General features: G+C 47.5%; 1 protein-coding gene across 2 annotated transcripts in view; it reads right to left on the reverse strand.

Moving 5' to 3' along the window:
• LOC142584945 (uncharacterized) overlaps positions 1-17,163 on the reverse strand; it is a 59,238-nt gene extending 42,075 nt beyond the window's left edge. The window contains exons 1-6 of one of the 2 annotated variants that reach the window (XM_075695309.1): positions 16,900-17,163; positions 15,803-15,883; positions 14,081-14,172; positions 9,992-10,111; positions 8,027-8,173; positions 7,150-7,391 (exon numbers count right to left, since the gene is read on the reverse strand). In XM_075695309.1, the coding sequence (XP_075551424.1) occupies positions 7,150-7,391; positions 8,027-8,173; positions 9,992-10,097 (495 nt within the window). In that variant the 5' untranslated portion in view covers positions 10,098-10,111; positions 14,081-14,172; positions 15,803-15,883; positions 16,900-17,163. The remainder of the gene's footprint in view (positions 1-7,149; positions 7,392-8,026; positions 8,174-9,991; positions 10,112-14,080; positions 14,173-15,802; positions 15,884-16,899) is intronic. The other variant, XM_075695310.1, reaches the window with a different exon arrangement.
• Positions 17,164-21,521: the final 4,358 nt, after the last annotated feature.

Consider the following 21,521-nt stretch of genomic DNA (forward strand, 5'->3'; position numbering starts at 1 on the left):
GGGAACGCGTACGGGCTTTTCATGGAAAACGCTGGGCAATTGCCCTTCGAGTTGCCGAGTAAATCACCATCGCTCTGAAAGCTGCTCGCTATTTTAGCTGAAACGGCAGAGCGACCAACACGGGAAGGCGCTAGTTCGCGGGTTAATACCCGGACTAGGAAAAAAATTTTCTTCAACGGCAAAACTTTTTGAGAAACTCGTGCGGTTTTACATTGTAACTGCGTGCTACAGTCTGGTACACGACATTTTTTCCCCCTTAATGCCAATGCTTTGACAGCCGTACATCGCTGCCTTCATCAGAAAAATATAGTATAGTTGTTAAGCAGGAAAGACGTAACAAAAGACGAAGGCAACACACAGACTAAGCATTGTGTCTCCACTGTTGCTCTACAGTGCATTATCTTCAATCTGTACACACTAACCCAATGCGACGTTCTGCGACGTTGTTCAACGTAAAGTATAGCATGTTGAGGGGAGAGGGCTGCAAATACTTGGGGCAGGTTACAGTTCATTAACGGCAAGTGAGGCTGCTCAGCCACCCTTTCCCCTCTCAATGCCCCATACACTATACTGACGACCCTGCAGTAACTAATCGCACAGCATAAAAAATCAGACTGCTAAATTCTGGTCCCTGTCGAATTTTTACGTATTGTAGAATTCTGCAACCTTGCCTTCATGGCTGAAGAGAAGGGTCTGAGAGTCATAATGATTCTAATCCGCTGAACTGGGCAAACATAATCAAATCCGATGATGACCAGAACAGCACAGCTGGTTTTCAATCGGCGGCCAGTTTCAACGGGGAACTTCGTTTAATGCCGGAACAAGGCACGGAATGAATGAATGATTCTTTATTTGAAATGGACTGTGCACTCCGGTGACAGTGGTGCCTCGTTGTGCCAAGTCGGCGAATCAGAGGCCGAATTCACAAGGACTTCGTAAGTGCTGTCTACCATTGGCCGGCTGCATTCGATAATAATATATCCCGCATTAGGATTGACCTACATCCTCCCTTCCCAGGTAGCACAAAAGAGATACGTAACGTTTTCGTAGCGTTTATCCAAGACGATAAAAACGGGTTAAAGAAGACACGAATGAGAGAACTTCGGCGGGAAAACGTCGGATATTTCTGCTAATGTCCGGCTTAATTACTTTCTTGAGACGATCTAGAACAGGTCTGCAAGACGTATTCGAAAAGCTGGTCTAGAAATGGGATTGGGAAAGACACAAGTAATCCCTTTGCCAAAACTATTCGTAACCAATTTCTAAACGTTTTTAGGACGTTATCAAAAAGCTGGTCTAGAAGCGGTCTTGAAAGGTTTACGATCATCTGAAGCTAATTTTCGCGGGTGACGGGCGCGATCAGACATCGTTGTTCAAAACACGCGTTTATTTTCGCCTCACGCGACTGCCCTATGCCGCGCAGACGTCGTCAGCCGCACCCGCACGGCCTAGGCCGATCGCGTGAGGTGAAACTGATCGGGCGTTTCGAACAACGATCTTCAATCGCGCCCCAGATGAGTAGAAGCGTCGTTGTTGACTGTAAGAGCCATGGCGCAGTGCCAAGCACTGTTCCCCGCATGGCCGGCGCATCGTCTACCAAGTCGCACGAAAATGAGCCTGTTAGGAATAATAAATCCTTAATACCGCCTTTAGTAAGCTACGATGCTTACAACCACAATGGGAATGACATCCTGCAAAGAACAAATGGCCACGTCTTGGCAGGTGGCCAGACCAAGCCCTTCATGCCAAGAGCGCATGAAATGAGAACATTGTGACAAAGCAAGAACACTTTATTAAAATGTAATGCTTATGCAAGGTTCGAACAAACTGTGTGAGAAATGCAAATAGAAATAAAAGTACATCAACAATGACAAAAGTCGCAGAAAGGATTCGTAATGAACTCGAAAGTGAACATTCACTAGCACATAAACAAAATTCCAAGTACACATACAAAAATGAACAGAAAAACCTGGAGTGTACTAAAGTGTCTAATTTATCATAGTAAAGTGCGCGTGCTATTAGATGGACTAGAATTATGCAGAAGTGACATCGGAGCGAATGGAAGAAGTAGACTGAAAAATGCAAGAGTATGAATCGGATGGTAACTGCCTCCAAGCAATGTTACCAATCATCTAGAAGCTTGAAAAGAGCACAAAAAGAAATACCACCGCATACCATCATAAAACAATCCTGTGACAGAAATAAAAAAAATGGGAACAATGCAAAATTGGAAATATTGCCTTTAGGATATATCAAAGAAGGTAATGGCGAGAAAAATAACCATACAACAAAAAAGCAATAAAGTGAAATTAGTACAGAATACTTAAACGGGGGATTCAGTGTAACAAGTGAACACTACTGTAGTACAGCGAACGATGAGACAGTAATGCTGCATCTTGCCACTCCAGAAGGTGAGAAATGAATATGCAAGCCTCATGTTAGTAACTTACATAAACATGGAAATAAACTGGAATGCACTGGAAGCTGCATTTGTGTGACAAAGGAAGCAATGGTCATAATAAATAGTAAGTGTTTTATCTAAAAAGCCCTTTACAAGAGGCAAAGTTGTACCTCTCTGGCAAAAATAAAGTTGCAACGAATAATTTGCAAACCAGCAAATACATTAATTAGCACACTGACATGTCACACTTTGCGCACATCTCCAGTCTCCTAAAGTAAAAAAAAGCACTCTGAATGAGAAAAACGTTTAACACGTGTAGCCCAGAGCAAATTCTTTGCCAGTTCACTCACACTTTCACATCCAAAAACATTTGCCACAAAGTCCAGGCACAGTTCCACTGATGTTTACCAATTCACCCCCACTTTCACGTCCAAAAATATTTGGCACACAGTCCAAGCAGAGCTTCATAGATAAACAGCTTGAGAGCACCCTACTGATTATTGTGCAGTCCCGCTGCTGGAAATAGAACTGCCGCACATGCTGGTAGTGGTTTCAATCTAGACACACTTGCTGCCCTGGACAGGTATGTTCAGATATCTGCACTGGTGCTCTATTTTGTCGAAGAGACACATTGATGCACTACGCTGGTAATCGAAATGTTTCGAATGCACAAGTATTGGCTTCACCAGAGAGACTTGCCCACATACCACCACTGGCATATATATGCACTTGCTCTTCACTCAGTAGCATTGAACTTAAAGTGTTCCCTATGTGGGAGCCATGTGTAAAACCGGTGTCACACGACCACTCTCGATCGCGATCAAGCCCGATCCGGATCGAAATTATCGATGCGACTGGCTCACTCTCGTAGCTTGCGCAGAGGAGCCATCACGACCGAGAAATTCGATTTGTAACGGACTGGATAGCGGCTAAAAGAGCCCCGTGTGAAACCGGTATCAAATAATGCACAGACGTACGCTAGGAAAATGTGTTGCACAAGGAAAAAGAACTGCGACATGCCCTGTTGTGCGAACCGCGCGAACAGAACACATGTATATATATATTAAAAAAAACTGCGAGAGCGCTTCGCGAACTCCATGCGCACACATGGCACCCGCACGAACTCGGCAGGCCGCCGTAAAGCGCGAAGGGCGCACAGCGTACATTCCGACACATGTCCCAAACTGCAAGCAATCGTACTACCTAAAGCATACAAGTTATTTTATACCAAGGGCATACTCGACTCACGTATGCAGTATGCACAAGCTAGTTATGCAGCGTACATGCTTTATCCATTCGCCAAATAGTAAAATTGATAACAAGCACAAAGCTACAAGGGACTCAATACATTACTACCATTTGAGGCGTCAAATAAAATCGAATTTGGCCGTTTCATATATTGGACAGAATATATGGACACATGTGGTACCCGGTAAGACCATGAAATACCCATCACGTGGGTAAAGGGGGCGAAAACACAATCGAGAACCTGAAGCGCAAACGATAAAAGCACGGTATGGTGCACGCAAAATTCTGTCAGTGCGCTGTAGCGCGAGGGAAGAAAATAGGGCGAGCACTTGACCTCACCTTTTGGGATACCGCACTAGTAGTGAATCATTAAAAAAAAAGCCTGTTTGAACCAGTTCCCTTGTCTGCAACACTCTTGCTAAACGGGAGACTAAAATACCACGATGATGGCTCTATTGCGGAGATCGGCAAGGTGCGCACAGACAGAAATTTTGCCGCCTTTCTTCGCATTCTGCAAAATGCTTTCTTGTTAGGATCACGCATAGCGGCCGACCCCGACGCTAGGGACACACAGGCACGATTTCGTCCCTCTAACTTTCGTCCTTATACTGCCCTTAACGCCTTAATTACAGCGTCAGTGAAAAGGCGCCTCACATAACATGACAATGAACTTGAAGAGCTGATTAGTGCCCTCCACTCCGCGCCCTCCAATTGAAAACACTACTGATTTCCAAATTAAACTACACAAACAGATCGCACAACCCAAAATAATCACAGAACGTCGTTTTCTTGACAGCAAAGCACTGCAACACTTACATGACAAAGGGCAGCGGCAGCACATTCAGAACAGTCGCAAACAGACCATAGTGCCATGCGAGTGCGATAACGTAACTATGCCCGGCTTCACGAATAACGTGGCCGCCTTGATCACATAACAATTGAAAACACTACTGATTTCCAAATTAAAACCACACAAACATATCGCACAACCCAAACCGATCACAGAATATCGTTTTCTTGACAGCAAAACACTGCAACACTTACATAGCAAAGGGCAGCGGCAGCACGTTCAGAACAGCCGCAAACACACCACAGCGCAATGCGAGTGCGGTGACGCGACGACGCCATGACGACGCGACTACGCCCGGCTCGCCCGGCTGCGCGGCATCACGAATCACGTGGCCGCCTTGGTCACATGATTTGACGACGGTATCGCCACCTTGCGCAAGGTTGGATCGCGCTGATGGGTTGTTGAATATTGTAGAAGCCGCTAAAGAGGCTGACGTGCCGTGGCGTGTCGGTGGCGTTTTGAGTCGTTTGCAAAACGTATTCACCCCTCGTTTTTAAGCTGTCTGGCTTCCAACGTTATCAAAACGTATTCACCCCTCGTTCTTAAGCTATCTTGTTTGGAACGTCTTTGATGCGTCGATTTTGGTCAAAAATCCGTTTCAGACGTTGAATCCCTTAATACGACGTTTTCATGACTTTGTGTGCTACCTGGGTTACGAGCAATTTCAGTTTAAGTAAAGCTTTTCATGAATGGGGACCCGGGGACCGTATTCACAAAAAAGTTCTTACTCAATAAATTTTTTGTAAGGCCAGATGACAGCCTACCGTGATAGCGGACATATTGTTAGGGTAGGCGGTCGGCCAATAGCAAGCGCCCTTTACGAACGAGAACCTTTGTCACTATGGCCTCAGATTTCTGTTGTCAATCATATATTTTTTACCTAACATTGAATTTTTTTACATATATACTCTCCACAACCTGATATAAAGATGGAAACTGGTATCTGTGATTAAAACGGTGATGAATATGATATCGAACGGAGTTTCCTTTTATTTCGATAGCAGTTTTATGGACAATCTGAGCGAGTTTCCGCCGTCATTGTCGCCGTAGGGCTCCGCATGCACAGGGTGTTTTTTTTAGCTGCACCAAATTTTTAAAATTCGAAAGATATAAATCACGGTAACGTTATGCTTACCATTCGAGTGTGCGGATTGGCAGCCTCTAGATACATAGCAATTTCCACAATTACGTGCGCAATTAGCGAGGTTACGGTGATTAACTTTCTACTTATCAACTATAGGTGGCTCCAGCAAATGAGTACTTTGGGGCCCGTTCTCGACACTACCGATCCCAACGATTAAATTTTGAATAGCGTATTTCATGTGGAAGCTACGCGAACAATTAGTTGCGCTTGGCAGGCTCCTCGAAACCGAAACCAGCTGGAAAAAGAGCGTCTGTGTCGTCGATGTCGCCCCCCCCCCCCCCCTTGCCGCATTTCTTCACGTCTCCGGGGTCATCACAGGTCCAGCCCCGCCAGCAGCTTCCGTTATTTCCTTGCTGTCTGCGGCGTTGGCCTAGCTGTTCAATGCCGGCGCGCCGCCAAATTTGCTTCGTCATTCCGTAGGGCCCCTGAAACGGCATTTCGTCGGTGGAAGTGGACACGTGGCATCCAACGGAACGACGAATTTGGCGGACTGCCGGCATTGAAGCGCTAGGCCAACGCCGCAGACAGCAAGGAGATAACGCAAGCAGCTCGCGGGCGGGACCGGCGGTCACCTCGGAGACGTGACGAAAGGCCGGGGGGGGGGGAGGGGGGGGGCGACATGGACGACACAGGCGCTCTTTTTCCAGCCAGTTTCGGTTTCAAGGAGCCTGCCAAGGGGAACTAATTGTTCGCGTAGCTCCCACATGAAATGCGCTATTCAAAATTTAATCGTTGGGATAGGCAGTGTCGTGGACGGGCCCCAAAGTACTCATTTGCTGGAGCCACCTATTGTTGATAATTAGAAAGTTAATCCCCGTAACTTTGCTAATTACGCTCGTAATTGCGGTAATTGCTCTGTATCTAGAGGCTGCCAATCCGCACTGTCGAATGGTAAACATGACGTTACCGTGATTTATATCTTTCTAGTTTTAAAAGTTTGCTGCAGCTAAGGAAAAACACCATGTATTTAGGCATATGTATGGTTTATGCAAATCAGTGCCATATATGCGAGTCACATTGCTACACTATTCAATCACTACACTTGCCCACAACAGGTTTTACATTCTTTTACTATAAATTATTACTCGGAATATTCAGAATGGCAGCCGCAAACAAGTGTCATGAAACAGAACGCTCGCAGCGCATGCTTTCTATCTTAAATATTTTCAAGCTATGAAATATTAATTATGCCAAACGATAGCAGTGCTAAAACCAGAAAGTTAAGTAATTTGCTGGCGCGACGTTCTACTGGCAGCGTAGTGGCGCCTGTGCGACGTCGTTACAGGCCCTCCCCGATGCGTTAAGAGTTTTGAAAGGTGCCGGAAATTTGGCTCACCCGCGCTAGCCGTAGTCGCGTTAAGTGAGAGAACACCGTCCGAGAAGTTTCAGCGCAACGCTAAACCTCGCGATCGCGGCCAGTAGTGCTTCGCACTTCGGGCGCCGCTGCCACATTTCTTTTCGTATCGGGAAAAGCAGCACCTCCGCGGCTTATCGCTCGCCGCGTACCACGAGCAGTTTGTGCAGCGTGTTGAGCTTCGTCCGGTCGGCGTCCGTGTAGCGGAGGTCGTAGTGCGCGAACCCGTAGCCGCGGATGCGCGTGGCGCGGTAGCGGCCCAGCACCCTGGCCGCCCGGGCCTCGTCCCGGAGCTGAAAGGCAAAGTCGGCGCTGTCGCGCTGGTTCACCGACAGCAGGAACCTGGTGGCCGAGCTCCCCGCAGCGGCCTTCATGAAGGCCTGGAACGCCTCGTCTGCACGTGCGCGAGCGATCGCATCTGTTTTAGGCGGTCGAGTGGAACCGAGAATGAGAAACACGTCCGGCACTTCATTTAGCGAAGCTACGTTTTTATCAAAATTTCCATTATTCATAATCCATTGTACGTGTCTTCTTTTCGTGCTCGTCTCTTTTGCACTTTTTTTTTCTACACATATGTTACCCCACCTCGCCCACATCAAGCTCTCACTTATTCACAGTTGTTGTGTGTGTGGGTGGGGGGGGGGGGGGGGGGGCAGGGGAGGCGGTGTAGAGGGAAGGCGGGGTGTTTAAATTACCTTTTATGATATTTATATTTCGGTCTGCATTGGTGTTGAACGGCGTTCATTCACTACAAGTAACTCTGTAATAACTGTTAGATGATATGCTCTCACCAACCCGTGCGATAGTCCCGCGCAAATAACTGCAGGTGTATCGAAGTACATAGAACACTCGAGTAACTGCTAATCAACTTTAATTAAACGAACAAAATTAATTAACCTAACCGACACGAAGCCGAGGAGAGCAAAAGTTGCGCAACGCGCGCGTTCTTTGCATCCATAAGCACGTGGCTTCAACCAACGGGCGTTAGCGTCCGACCGATTCGCAGTTTCTCCTACGATCCAGCTTTACCGTTGCGGCCGGTGTCGACGAAGTGGCTGTTCGACTCGTCCAGTGCAACGTGCGCGAACACGAGGTAGTCGCAGACGCCGTCAGGTGGCACCGCCGCCTCCTTTGTGTTCTCGCCTGTCACGCACGCTACGGGCATTGTGTCGCCGCCTGCGAGGGAACGCGGCAGTGACTCAACTGAGTTACCGCAAGTCTGCTACCGTTTCGATAATTTCTAAATAAATGCTGGTGTAACACGTGCCGAAACCGCTATCTCATTAAAAGGCACGCCGTAGTGTAGGGGAATCCGGATTAATTTTGACCACCTGGGTTCTTTAACGTGCACCTCATACGCGGTACGCGAGCGCTTTTCGCATTCAGCTCCCATCGGGGAATGCAGCCGCCGCGGCCGCGTTCGTACCCGTGACTTCGAGCTCAACAGCTCATCGTCATACTGGCTAGACTAACACGGTGGGTGGAAGCCTAGAGGCAATGTGTTCGTTCAGTTACCACATGGAACGATTGTTAACACATGGAATATAGTCTGATGTTCACGCTGATTTGTGTCTTCAAACGGTATAGTCACGTTATTTATTACGGTTTGCCTTACTAAATTTCCAAGAACTCGTGTCTTTTTTTTCTAAATGCAGCAACGCAATAACGCTCTACAGGAATGCGTAATCATTCCGAATCGCTCTATTCATAACGTAATATGCTGTTGAAGATGATCAATTTGCAATTACACAAAGCCGTGTGTTGTCAGAAGGATGAAGTTTAGGCAAATCAATGTACTGTCCGTCATTACCACGCTGTCTTAACTGCTACACTCGCAACTCCCGTGGACGCAAGCGCCAGAGTTCCCTCTCGTAACTATCGCTGTAATCTTTGTGCATGACAACAGTATGTAACCGCGCTAGCGTTTACGCTGTGGTGGTCCGGTATTCGCTGTATTAGTGACGCACGGGAGCAAAGCACGGACAACGCTATAGGGCGTAATTCATCCCCTTGTGTCCATTTGTACGCCCCCGGTCTGTCTGTCAGTACTTCCTTCCGTTAGCGCAATGTGCATTTCACAGCCGTGGTGACAGATGGCGCGACTGCTCTGTTGCAACGAAATAGACATTTTTGGCAGTGCCGTCGTCGCAGGCGACACTCCCTTCGTCTTTGCTGCGAGTGAAGCATGCAAGTAATGCTGGTAGACCCTTGTTCGTCCGCACCTGGAATCCACTTAGTCACCTTATCAAAATGATCTTATTCGCACGTTGAAACTAAGCCGTTCAGAATAGAGCAACCAGATTCATTTTGCGCAAGCACGACCATTTTTCCACTATTATCCAAATAAAACAACACATTTGACTTCGGTCATTCTAAACTTTGGCGGCTATTACTCCACTGATGTATTTTTCACAGGTACGTATAATCAATGAAGTTCTCCATCTGCCGCTTTATCCACCAGAGCGCACATCACTACGCCTTTATAACAGCTCACTTTCATGCGCATACACGGTCAAACACAAGCATTTAACTTATCAGCATTTCCTTGCATGTATACTGCCCACTGGAACGATATCCCGGACCATACGGCAACCACAGTGAACCGCGAAAAATTTTGCAATAACCTCAACACGCTGTCCTCCTAATATGATACAATGATGTTTCGCTGTATTATGAATTAGTTTCCGGCCTTTCTATACGTACATTCGTTAATTTCGTATATGGTGGGTGTCTAATTCTTTAACTTCTTTTTGCTTTTTATGGTGTTGCTCCCCTTAATCAATGCCCTTCGAGGAGCCTGAAAGGTATTGTGAATAAATAATAAACGCGGTATAGTCGGCTGAACCCACGGCAAAACGCCACATTTGTGCAAAAGTTGGGCATCATTCGGCCAGCGGTGAGATGGAAGTCTTATCTCGCGTTACGATTTATTCTACACTCAGTATATTACACCCTAGTTGCGTCACAGATACGAAAGACAGAAGAAATGCTCACGCTGAGTGCGGCTGTTCTTTGCAGGTGTAGTAACCTTGGGTTCTGCCGCCACTGGTACCGGCTTCTCCGCCATCGCAGGTCTGGGCACCATTTCATTCGACACCATGCTGGTCAGCCAGGCTGTGATTGTAAGAAGGTCAGGTAGAACCCGATGCACACAGGTATCAGTCTTTGAGTTGCGCGAAGGTAACTGAATCCTCCCACAGCGATTTTGTATACGGTGAGATATATGTCACGGATGTCATCACCCCAATCCACTACCTCATCACACTGGGATTTTGCAGTATCATGAGCAACATGGTCTTGTTAACAAGAATGTTTGCATAAATGAAATCCATCTAGGATAACGCGGAATAAACATAAAAGACGTATAACTGAATTGTGGCTTAATATGGACTGCATAAAGGGGCCCTCAAACGCTTTTGGGACAAGGTAGAAAAAGAAAAACGTGGCCACCCTGTTAACGATGCTCCTGTGAACATGTGAGCCATATATTATTGCACGGCACGCAGCAGGCAATCTAGAATCTCTCATCAAAAAGCAGTGAACAGTCGTTTGCTCTCGCCTCCGCAACGTTGCCATCGAAAGCAGCTGGTCCGCCAGCATTATAGGCTCATCGTGGACCACGCGTTCTATGCCGACGATATAACGGTGTGGACGAACCGCGCGGGATCCGATGCCTGGGCGGAGGAAGCCCTGCAGAGAGCGGCAACGACCGTCCACGAGTATGCCAGGACCTGCGGCCTGAGCTGCGCTCCACAGAAATCGGAGCTGCTCATGGTACAGCCCTGAAGACCAAAGAAAGAGCCGCCGCCGAACATAATCATCACCATCGACGGCACAGAGATCAAACCAACGCAGCAGATCCGGATACTGGGCCTGCTGTTGCGCAGCGACGGCAGGGCGCACGCAGCCGTCAACAAAATCAAGACCACATCCGAGCAAGTCTTGAGCATGATCCGGAGAGTCACCAACCGGAACAGAGGAATCAAAGAAGAAGACGCACTGCGCCTGGTGCAGGCATTCGTCGTGTCACGCGTAACGTACTCCGCCCCGTACCTCCAACTTGCGAAGGTGAACCGCGAGACGCTGAACACGACGATAAGGAAAGCAGTCAAACTCGCCATGGGCATCCCAGTCTACTCGTCAACGCAGAAGCTGCTGGAAATGGGTGCCCACAACACGGTGGAAGAGCTGGTCGAAGCACACCTATCCCAGCAGAGAGTAAGGCTGAGCCGGACAGAGCACGGTCGGGCCATCCTACGCAAGATAGGATGGCAAATTGAACAGCTACCGACAACGGAGCCGCTCCCCACAACGTGGAGAGACATTATTAAAACCAAGCCCCTCCCCCGGAACATGCAGCCGGGGAGGAACAACGAGAGACGCTCTGCGCGGGCCAAGGCACTGGCTCGACAGCTGGAAGAGGACCCCGAGGTCCTCTACGCGGACGCCTCGCTTCCCAAGCACGGAACCAGAGCAACGGCGGTCGTCACCACCGTTGATAAACTGGTCACAGGCGCGTCGATACGGACGACGAATACAGCCGAAGCAGAAGAAGTGGCCGTGGCCCTCGCACTCGCACAACCGGGAGTGAGGACCGTGGTCACAGACTCCCAGACCGCTTACGCAAGCTACCGCAAGGGGAACATCTCTCCCGCGGCACTAGCGATCCTCACCAAATGCAAATCACCGGGACGGGCCGTTGAGCTCGTGTGGGTCCCGGCTCACTCGCACGTGGAAGGCAACGCACTCGCCGACCACTATGCCCGAGAACTTTCAATCCGGGCCGAGGACGAGCCAGAGCTACCGCACCCCGTGACAAGCTACAAAGAAATCACGCAAATGTACAGAAGCGGCAGATGTAGGCTTCCCCGTCCGCATCCGCAACTCAACCGAATGCAGCAAACGATCGTGCGACGCACGCAAGCGGGGTCGCTAGCGCATCCCGTGCTCTTGCACAAGATGTTCCCAACAGAGCATGACACTTCATGCCCTTTTTGCAGACGGTCAAAAGGCACTCTAGCACACATCCTTGCAGAGTGCACTAAGCTCAAGAACCCCCCACCATCCCTACCCCCACCCTCCTCAGTCCCAACCCCCCCGAGCGATGGGAGACCTTGTTGTCCAGCCCCGACCTACCGACCCAGCTCGCGCTGGCGGCTAGGGGCCAGGAACTGCTGGACGCATATGGGACCTGAGAAGAAGGTTCCACCCCATCTGGTGCCAGCGCGCACCAACCGTCACTAAGGGCTCAGCACAAAAGTTGATTCTCTCTCTCTCTCTCTCATCTTGTGATCGCGATAACTTTCTCAGTAACGCAGGTTTAATAATATTGAGTTGTATACGATCTTTGTCCTACTTGCGTCTTGGTCCTTTGAGGGATCAATGACATCTTGAATGAATACATAAAATAAATGTGTTAGTCTAATGCGGTGTTCACAAACGGGCTTACATGTCGACGCCAGAAATAACTGCCGCGTGGGATATATTGTGTTGGCTCGAGAATTCTAGGGGCTCCAAAAACGAATTAATCGATTAACCGAATGTTCGCCGCAGTCAAAATGGACAAAACATATAGATTAGGTAACATTCTAGATCAGCATGGCTAGGTGCGTTGGTTAAGGCGTAAAAAAAAAGGAATGGTTAGTAACAGTCTACGTCTTCTCGATTTATCACGAAAAATAGCACTGCATGAATCGCAGGTCAGGAATAGCTTAGTCATTCACGCACAAGACGATTCATGGAAATATTCAGCTCACGCGCGCTCAGCGCAGCGAGCTCGAAGAACTCGCGCTTTGTAGGCGTCGCAGTAAATCGTATAATCACTGAGCCAACTTAAGCGAAACACAACTACATTCTGCGCATGTCGCGAGCAGCTTGTCTCATAGGCTCTTCGCGCGGAAAGAACGAGTGCATTTAAGTCCACCGTAAGCGCTCCGTTCAACGATTGCGCTGGCACTGTGCTGCCGGCGAGACAAGCGCGACCTCTCGCGAGAGCACTGTTTCCAGTGCTTACGCGGAAACTGCACGGTTCACAGGAAACTATTTGTCGACGTCATGCAGGGTCTGCGCCCTGCTCACCGCATGATGTCTGCGCCATTGCAGTGCGTATTGCGACCCTATTTTCTTACTATCTTTAAATTTGGGTGCTTAAAAGCGAGGGTGGAACCGTGAGCAATGCCAGCTGCACCATCTCGCTTAGGAAAATGATACGTACAAGCAAAAGGCTGCTTCAAGAAAGGAGAAGAACAAGTGACTAACACTGAATGTAAAATACCTGAAGTACTAACGCACAGTTTGCAGAAAAGTTCAAATTAGCACCTCATTGCCACGTTCCTATAGGTCTCTCTCCTATCGTAACGTAACTGCCTGCATACGGGTTCGCGTCCTCAACGCTGAACATCTTTTGGCTTATTGTGTCGGACATTCAGCTGTTTAACGCCTTTCAGAAAATTATGGCCCACATTTGCGTAGGCCTTCGTAAAATGTACTGTGGTCCATCTTTACAGATAAACAACGAAGCAGGCGCCAGCAGACGTTTTCAAAATTTATGATGTCCCGGCGAGCTAATGCAGGATCTACAGTGTGGCGTGGACCACCAGTCTCTAGTTCTCGCATCTTTCCTAACTCACCAAACCTCTTCTCACGATAATATTGTAGAAGTGTAATTTACTATTGCAAGTAAACGTAATTCTATTTTTCGTAGCCAGCTCGCGCCTTCCCATTTCACGGGGTGGCCGAAACCGTGGAGGACTTTTGTTGAGCACCACCACCGGCTGCGTCTTCAGCCTCTGTTCTTCCATTTCGATTCGTTTTATAACTATCGAGGGCAAAGGCAGTTTCGCACAGGAGGAATTTCTGCGCAGGTCCACGGGTAGGGGACGGTATAACCTCAGTGTAAGGCAACTGGTTATGAGGGCATAGATGCTTGGTTTTCTGCGTCTCTCCGTAAATAAATACGTATTCAGCTCCTCTGGGACCCTTCTTTGAGCCCACGTTCGCTGCGTAATGTTGACACCGAAGCGCGCTTGTTGAAGACGAGCGACAAACTCAGAACAGTTGCCGCGGTAAGTGCGACTGGCTCGCCTTTTTCAGCGCCGAAGGCCAGGTAGAGCAGCAGGCTCGACAGCACCGCTACCAGGACGACGATGCCAAGCGCGTAGCATTTGGCGTTCGACCTGCGGGTCGAATTAAAGATGCCATTACGCCCTCCTTGATCGTGTGTACGTACTCTGAGCACCTTTCGGGAACAGTCAGTTGAACTTTACGGTAGACTGGCTTCCGTGGCTAAACTTGAGAAAAAGAAAAAAAATGCTGACCTTACACATTGACCTTACCATACTGGTTGGTCACCGAAGGGGCTTTCGTGAGAAGCATCGTCGGTGGCGCCATCTCTTGGCACAATCTTCAACCGGAGAGGATGCAGAACTATTATTGCAGCCGCGTGTAACCACAGTTTTCCTAATTGCCGCTGTAAAGTGTCGGTACAGCGGCATCATTGTTAACATTCAGTTCTTGTAATTTTACTGGACGAGAACAGATGCGTAACGCAGATGCATTTCGAGCAAGCTGTAGTTGAATATTTTTCCTCATTCGCAAGTGCGCATCCTCCTGAAGTGCACAACTGTACAAGTAATGACGACATCAGCCATCGCTCAAATGAAGACTAAGCGCGAGCGGCACATGCTGGGGCTCGTGCATGGTTTCATCACGCGAGCCACGTCTGCGTTGTTTTTTTATGCTACAATGTCAGCAAACTTCACGTACGGACTGTTTGCAAAAATAAACACGGCACCACTAGTCGGGTAAACAGCCTTGCATGAACGCTAGCTTTACAATTAACAATAAAAATGTCGCGGCCAGCGTTTCTACCGGCGCCTACGACTTGGGTAGCGTTTATTTTTTTTTTTTTGTAATGGGCGTAAGGAATACTACCACAATCTTTAATCACTAGTTCTTTTTTTTTTTTTTTTGCTCTTGGAGGATTGAAAGACTCTGGTAGGAGCTTTGCTAAAAACCTTTATCGATTTCGCCCTGATCTAAGGTTAGCTGCCAGAATCGTTCAGCGAACTCTATTAATCCTAATTCTAGCCACGTTCGCGCATGACAGGAATAAGAACAGTTTATGCCCAGTGATGCTGCTAAGAATGGGTTCGATTTACACGAGTTTCTTCGTATTTGTTCGGTGCGTGGCTTATTCGCAGCGTACTGCAAATGGTCGAGGGCAAGGCACAAGGACCTTAAGAATAAACGCAGCTCACCAATAACAAGCAGCACTACTTCAAAGCAGGAAACACTTACGCAGCAAGGAACTCTAAGCAAATCGTATTCAGCAGCAATCGCTTCCAAAATTAGCCTCCGCAGTTTCACACGCCGTTTTCATCGCGATACAACTTATATACTAGTTCCGCTGGGACTCTTTAGGAGTGGACCATCTCTATTTAATGTTTGGAGTTAAGGCAGCTGAGGTCTCTGCTATTGCGACTGAGGTGATGTGTTTACAGTCAGTGCGTGTACTTACCTCATTACTGCAAAGGATAAAAATTCACATTTAAGGCTCGCGTTACTCCTGGTGCAGGAAAAATGCTAATAGAGTTCTTTTTATTTTTAGGATTCCCAGTATTGATCCATGCCAAATTCCGATACAACAGTTAATTCTGGACTTCACCGTTCATTCTCACCGTCCCTGGTTCAAAAATTTTTTTTTGTCAGCTTCAACAGCATTGTTGCCGGTATACCGACAGAAATGTAAATGCGCATGCGCATGTTTCGAGTCGCAAGAGAATATTTGTGCAAATCGCATCGTGCCTGTTGTACTGGTAGTTTCCGTCAACGACGTCGTCTCTGTGTCCTGAGTCAAGATGGAAGACGAGCTCACGTCCTCCATGCCTACGAAAAAAAGTAGCACATGAGTATTGAGGCCTTTCTGCCTACCGCAGTATAGCTACGGTAACAGAAAGGTTCATTACTGGAGCTAAATTCAACATTGCCCCCAAATACCACACCAAAAACACAGCTGACAAATAAATTAACTCTTGTTGACGTCATTCATAGACTACGGATGCTACACACTGCAGGGTGCATAATTAATAGGTCGCTCGCCAGAACGCTGTGTGCGGTACCATAAGCCATTCAGTCACACATCATGATGCGCTGGTAAGGCGCAGCAAACTCGATTGCAAAATCTCAACGACAGAAAGAGTTATCGTTTGTATTTGTTTATAGAAGGTATCGCAAAATAATACCTTATTTAAATCTCGAATTTGCGAGCAGGCAATCATGTTGCGCTTTATTTATGAGAAAAATTGAACGCCCGACTGAAAAGACATGCACAAGTTAATTGATTGAAAGCCCTCGGCCAAATATCCCTGACATTTTTTTTTTCTTTGCCACCAATGGACAGACAATGGACAATGAGCACAGTGACTGAAGGAGAAAATGGTATTACTCATCACCACCATATTTGGCAACCCCTGCAGGCTCCTTTCTCCTCAGCAAGAGTTCATAAAACTTTCTAGGTCTGGTCCTTCCTTCATTTTAGGATGCAATGTAAGTCTTCTTCACAGGCAAACAATTTACGAAACCTGAGTTAAAGCGGCGGTTTAAAGGGAGCAAGGCAGCCCCGTCCTGCACAGTACAAAAGTAAATATTGAAAAAAACAAAAGTCCCCAGATTTCTCTCTGGGGACTGTTTTTATCGGGCAAATACGAGAAGAAAAATATCTCGTCGACATCACTGCCCTGTGCAGCCGCTTCAATAGCCCACTGAACATTAAGAGCCCAGAATAACGTTCTTGTGACTGCACACGACGAACCAATACACACACTAGCACCGCTGAACTGTGTTCTGTGGTTTCATCGTGACATTCTGTAATAGGATCAGGGATAGACGCGCGGTTCGCGTACCTTCGTATGCTGGGCTGCGCTTGAACATGCTGTTTCTCTTCGGGAATCACACCGTTGGCAGCGGCTCTCACTTCCTCTTCGTCTTCTGGTATCTTTTTTATTGCTGTCCTTTGCTTGCTCGCTTGTTCCGTATATCATGGTGCTTACCCACTACGGTGACTGGCCGAGAAGTCGCCGGTTAACGGGAAGGGGAAGAGAGAAAAGGAAACTAAAATAAGAAGTAAGTCAGAGTAGGGCAGAAATTTTTGAAAATTCAGAAATAGAGAAATATAGAAGAGAGTTATTCAAAATTAATAAAAATTATGTATATTGATTAAGTTTGGTGGCATTAGACTAATTTCGAACACACGCACAATGATTTGGCGGGCTATCGAATTATTGGTTCCAAGAATTAACATGATAGCCGCCCGGGGTCACAAAGATAATTGCAAATGGCCATGCCGATGTTCCTGTGGCTACATCCCAATAAAGAAGCCCCGAAGTAGAGAATATTTTAGCATTTAAAGAAATACCTAGGTTTCGGAAAGAATGTTGATTTTTTTTATTTCTCTAATTAGATTTCACTTTTTTTATTTCTTCTTTTCACAAGGCTGCCTATTATTTTACGCATTACATCATCAATCGGTTAGTTTTATTTTCCTTTTTGCTTTGTTATGGCAATACCACCCATTTGTGGCCTATTCCCCACCCCGCGGATTTGTGCTATTCCACAAGAAAGCTGTCATCACCACCATCGTCGTCATTATCACGTTCGTTGCTGCCGTTGTATTAATCTAATAGATACATGACTCACACCAGCTATGCAACCTTGTCCAAGGGTGTGTTCAAATTCTGGCCAGCATCGGAAACAGTCTACGTAGACATTTAAAGTGACAGCGGTAACAGCTTCTAGGGAAGTAATGGAACCCGTTTCGAACATTTCTAACCGCCTAGAAGGCGTACGGAAGACACTTCTGCGACGTGACGCCATCTCACGGCGACAAGAAAAAGGTGAGAAAAACACACATTATTTCTGTAATTTCGCCTGCGAAGCTATGAAAAACAAGATGTGACTTACATTAAGGCTAGAGGAAAGCCTTACTGCGTTTTCTTGTGCGCAGTCTACCTTCCCATCGAGTTTCCAAGCGTTCAGCTCAGCCGCCATTTTGTTTGGACATGAAAGTAGCATGCATCGTTCTTGACTTCGATGTTGTCTTCGCGAAACTGCCTACTTTGTCGTCTTCGTGAGAACTGGAACTAGACTTAAAATGGTCTCTGACCGCTTAGCGGTCTACTTTGCCGTCTACGGCGAGTATTGAAACAAAGCCCAAGAATAGGATCAATTATTGCAAGTGATAACGGGAAATAATAACAAGGGGTCCGACTGAGACCAGTTACGAAAACGCATCGAGTGGTGCGGCAGGTCTGCATGACACCAGTTTTCCGCACGTCACTGAAGGGGCCACTTCATTGGTCTCCGCCATTCGCGGCTCGCGTCCTTCATATACCGCTCCGCGTTTGCTCTTTAAACTTTCGCTGTGCTCGTTGGCTCAGCTACGCCACTGACGCCGACGCTCGCCGCAGGAAGGGGTGCCTTAGAGCTGATCTATAAAAGCAGCAAACAGTCCATAGTGCAGAATGCAATGTGTTCTGGCTACTCACTGACCTATCGGAACTATGCTCCGACTGTTTTCGCAAACATCATTTCCTTTTTTCTTAGTAACATCTACCAAGGAAATTGGTTGAATAACATGGCTGAAGCAAAGTTTATTCAAATAAATCATATAAATACCCTATTCGGAGTGGCTTTGTCATTCTGTGTTGTTTTACCACCACACGTATAAAATATAGTCGGTACGAGATGCAAATAATGTGCGACGACTTCATGGAAGCAGTTCTGTAGAGGAACCGTTCGAACTATGCATGCATGCGCAAGAGTGACTGCATGTAGGCCTCATGTAGACAATGTCTGAACTACGGGATTTAGCAAAATAAAATGTACGACTATTCAAAACGAAGTCGTGCGAGAGGAAACTGTTGAGGTAGTTGATAGGCCATGAGGAAAAAAAGAGGTTGACAAGAAGGGGGAAAGAACACAGCGCCAATGTCACGAAATATATCATAATAAGGATAACATATTAGTGGCGTGTCGATATGCCGCAAGGCGCAAGTCAGTGTTCCGCAGCGTCTTCATCGAGCAAAATACAACCTGTGATCAATTAATGCGGTGAATGAATTGCTGACTGCGGGTGTAGTTGCCACTACTCGTTGGCAGTCTCGTCCCCGAAGCCCAAGTTCTGTCAGTCATCGTTCGCGAATCGGCGTGGTTGGACAACCATGCCGATTGGCGAACGATGACTGACACGTCTGGACATACTTGCAGTTGTAGAAACGTGCAGAGATGCGGTAAGACGTAGTGCAGCGTCGCTGTTACTCCTCAAATGAAGCTGCGTACGAACGTGAAATTCCGCTTCAAGCTTGGGAGGATGCCAAAGGAATGTCACGGCATGCGGCACCAGCTGTATCGAAACAGTGCGTTATGGAACAAAGTGTGTGTGCGAGTGGCACAAACGTTTCCGTGACGGTCCGGACAGCGTGAAAGACATGGAATGACCACTTTGGCCCGTGATTCCGTGCAGTGGCCAAAAAATTGTCGTGGTCGAATGCGGTTAAACCAAGTATGCCGAGCGATAGCGCGGTGTTGCTTGCTTTGGGAAAGAAGGCAGACGCTGCTCGGCGCCGTCAGCAACTATATACCGCGTCTACAACTGCACCGCAATACAACACACAGACGCTGCTCGGCGCGGCAGCAGCGGCGAGAGAATTGACCTTCATGCTGCGTCTCACTTCAACGCGAAGTAAGGCGTCGAAAGCACAGCGCATACGAAGCTACCAGCACGCGGCGCAATTTGTCCACACCGTAGACCGATTTCAAGATATGGGCGGCCAAGCGGCGTACCCAGCCGCCGCCGGTATTGGCAGACTAAGTCTCAGTTTTACCTTGGCTGAGCTTGAAGGTCAGGTTTACGGAAACAGGCGTTTTCTGAGTTTGTATGTGAAGTAGGAGAGCTGTCGCTCTGAAGATTGGTATACGTCGCCACTTCTTAACCGAAGACGGTCTACTAACGGTTCGAACGTTGGCGGAGGTCACTAGAGTGCTAATGCAACTACGATAAAAAAAACGGGGACAGCGTAAACTGTGTGCGTGGTCAGTGCCTCAAGACGAGACTCCTGATCAGAAACAACGCAGGCCGGAGGCGAGCGGCTACCTTATCGACAAGATGGATAGTGGCCCCACCATTCCTGAACGAAATTACGGGCAGCGAGTCGTGGTATATGAAGTAAGACCCAGAATCTAAGAGGAATTAAAGCATGAAATGGCATGACCAGGGTCATCGAAATCCGAAATGACTGGGTGCGAGATGCCATGCATCAAGACAATACTCATCGCGTTTTTTTTTCTTTTGTGTGTGTGTGTGTGTGTGTGTGTGTGTGCTGAACAGGTCATCCGTAAAGGATACCTACCAGAAGGCACGTCATCGAATGCGGACCCTACGTCAACATGTTGTATCGCCTCCTGAAGATAATCAGACTTGTGCGTTCCCGATACACCAAAAATTTATTCTGGCGTCTCCTGCACGGTAAAGCATGCCCCTTACCACCAAAGCCATCCAGCACTTCCGGTGCAACTGAGCGACCCCCTATTCATCAGATCTGGCCCCTGCCGAATAGTTCATTTTCCCTCGCTTGAAGAAACGCTTGAAAGGACAACGCTTTTCGGACTTTGCCAACATCCAACGCAATGCTAACGCCCAGCCCGACAGCATCCCGCAGGCTATCTTCACTGAAAGTGTGCGAGGCTTCTACACCCTCTCTCAAAAGTGCGCAACCATAGAAGTCGATTATTTTGAAAGACATTAAGCTGTATTCCTTCATACCTGTACCACTTTTTCCTGAAATAAATTGTGAAATAAATGAATCACCGTATTTATTGGTAACAAGTTGTAGGTCAGGCTACAAAAAAGAATATTGTAAAGAAAAAGGTGCCAAACAAAAGAAGCACTCTGTACTCGAATGGAATCATAACACATGCATTTTCCGCGTTACGCACAAAATCAGCAGTACACAAACCAATCAAACCTGATGATAGTTTTGACCTCAACCTCGTATAGACAAAAATAATCGGCATTATTTGTGCGCGAAAAGATAGTCAGGTGAATACGGCACGCCGAAGAAAAAACTGAGAAAGTAATTTAGCTCATGCATGTGTCGTCTGCTTCTCTTCTGTGGCATGCTGCTTGCGCCACTGCTTCGAGAATTGTATCCACCAGCTCGTACCCTTCCAACTTCCCACTCCTTCCCCCCCCCCGACGCTCCCCCCCCCCCATACACACGATTGTTATCGGCTCATAATTTTCTCAAATCAAACACATGTGGAATGAAAACGGGAAAGTGCACGAAAGTTCATTCTCAGTGTTTGCGAAGGTACGCGTTGTTAGTTGTCCTCCTTAGTCGATAGCAACAACGTCCTGAAAAGCGGTATGACACAAAGAATATTTTCAAATAACGCATAAATTTGCCACTCGTACCTCTCGTCATTAGATCGCAGCACGCATTGCCTGTCATTACATGTGATGAGCACA

This window comes from Dermacentor variabilis, chromosome 6, assembly GCF_050947875.1.
Source record: "Dermacentor variabilis isolate Ectoservices chromosome 6, ASM5094787v1, whole genome shotgun sequence".
NCBI classification, from domain to species: Eukaryota; Metazoa; Arthropoda; class Arachnida; order Ixodida; family Ixodidae; genus Dermacentor; species Dermacentor variabilis.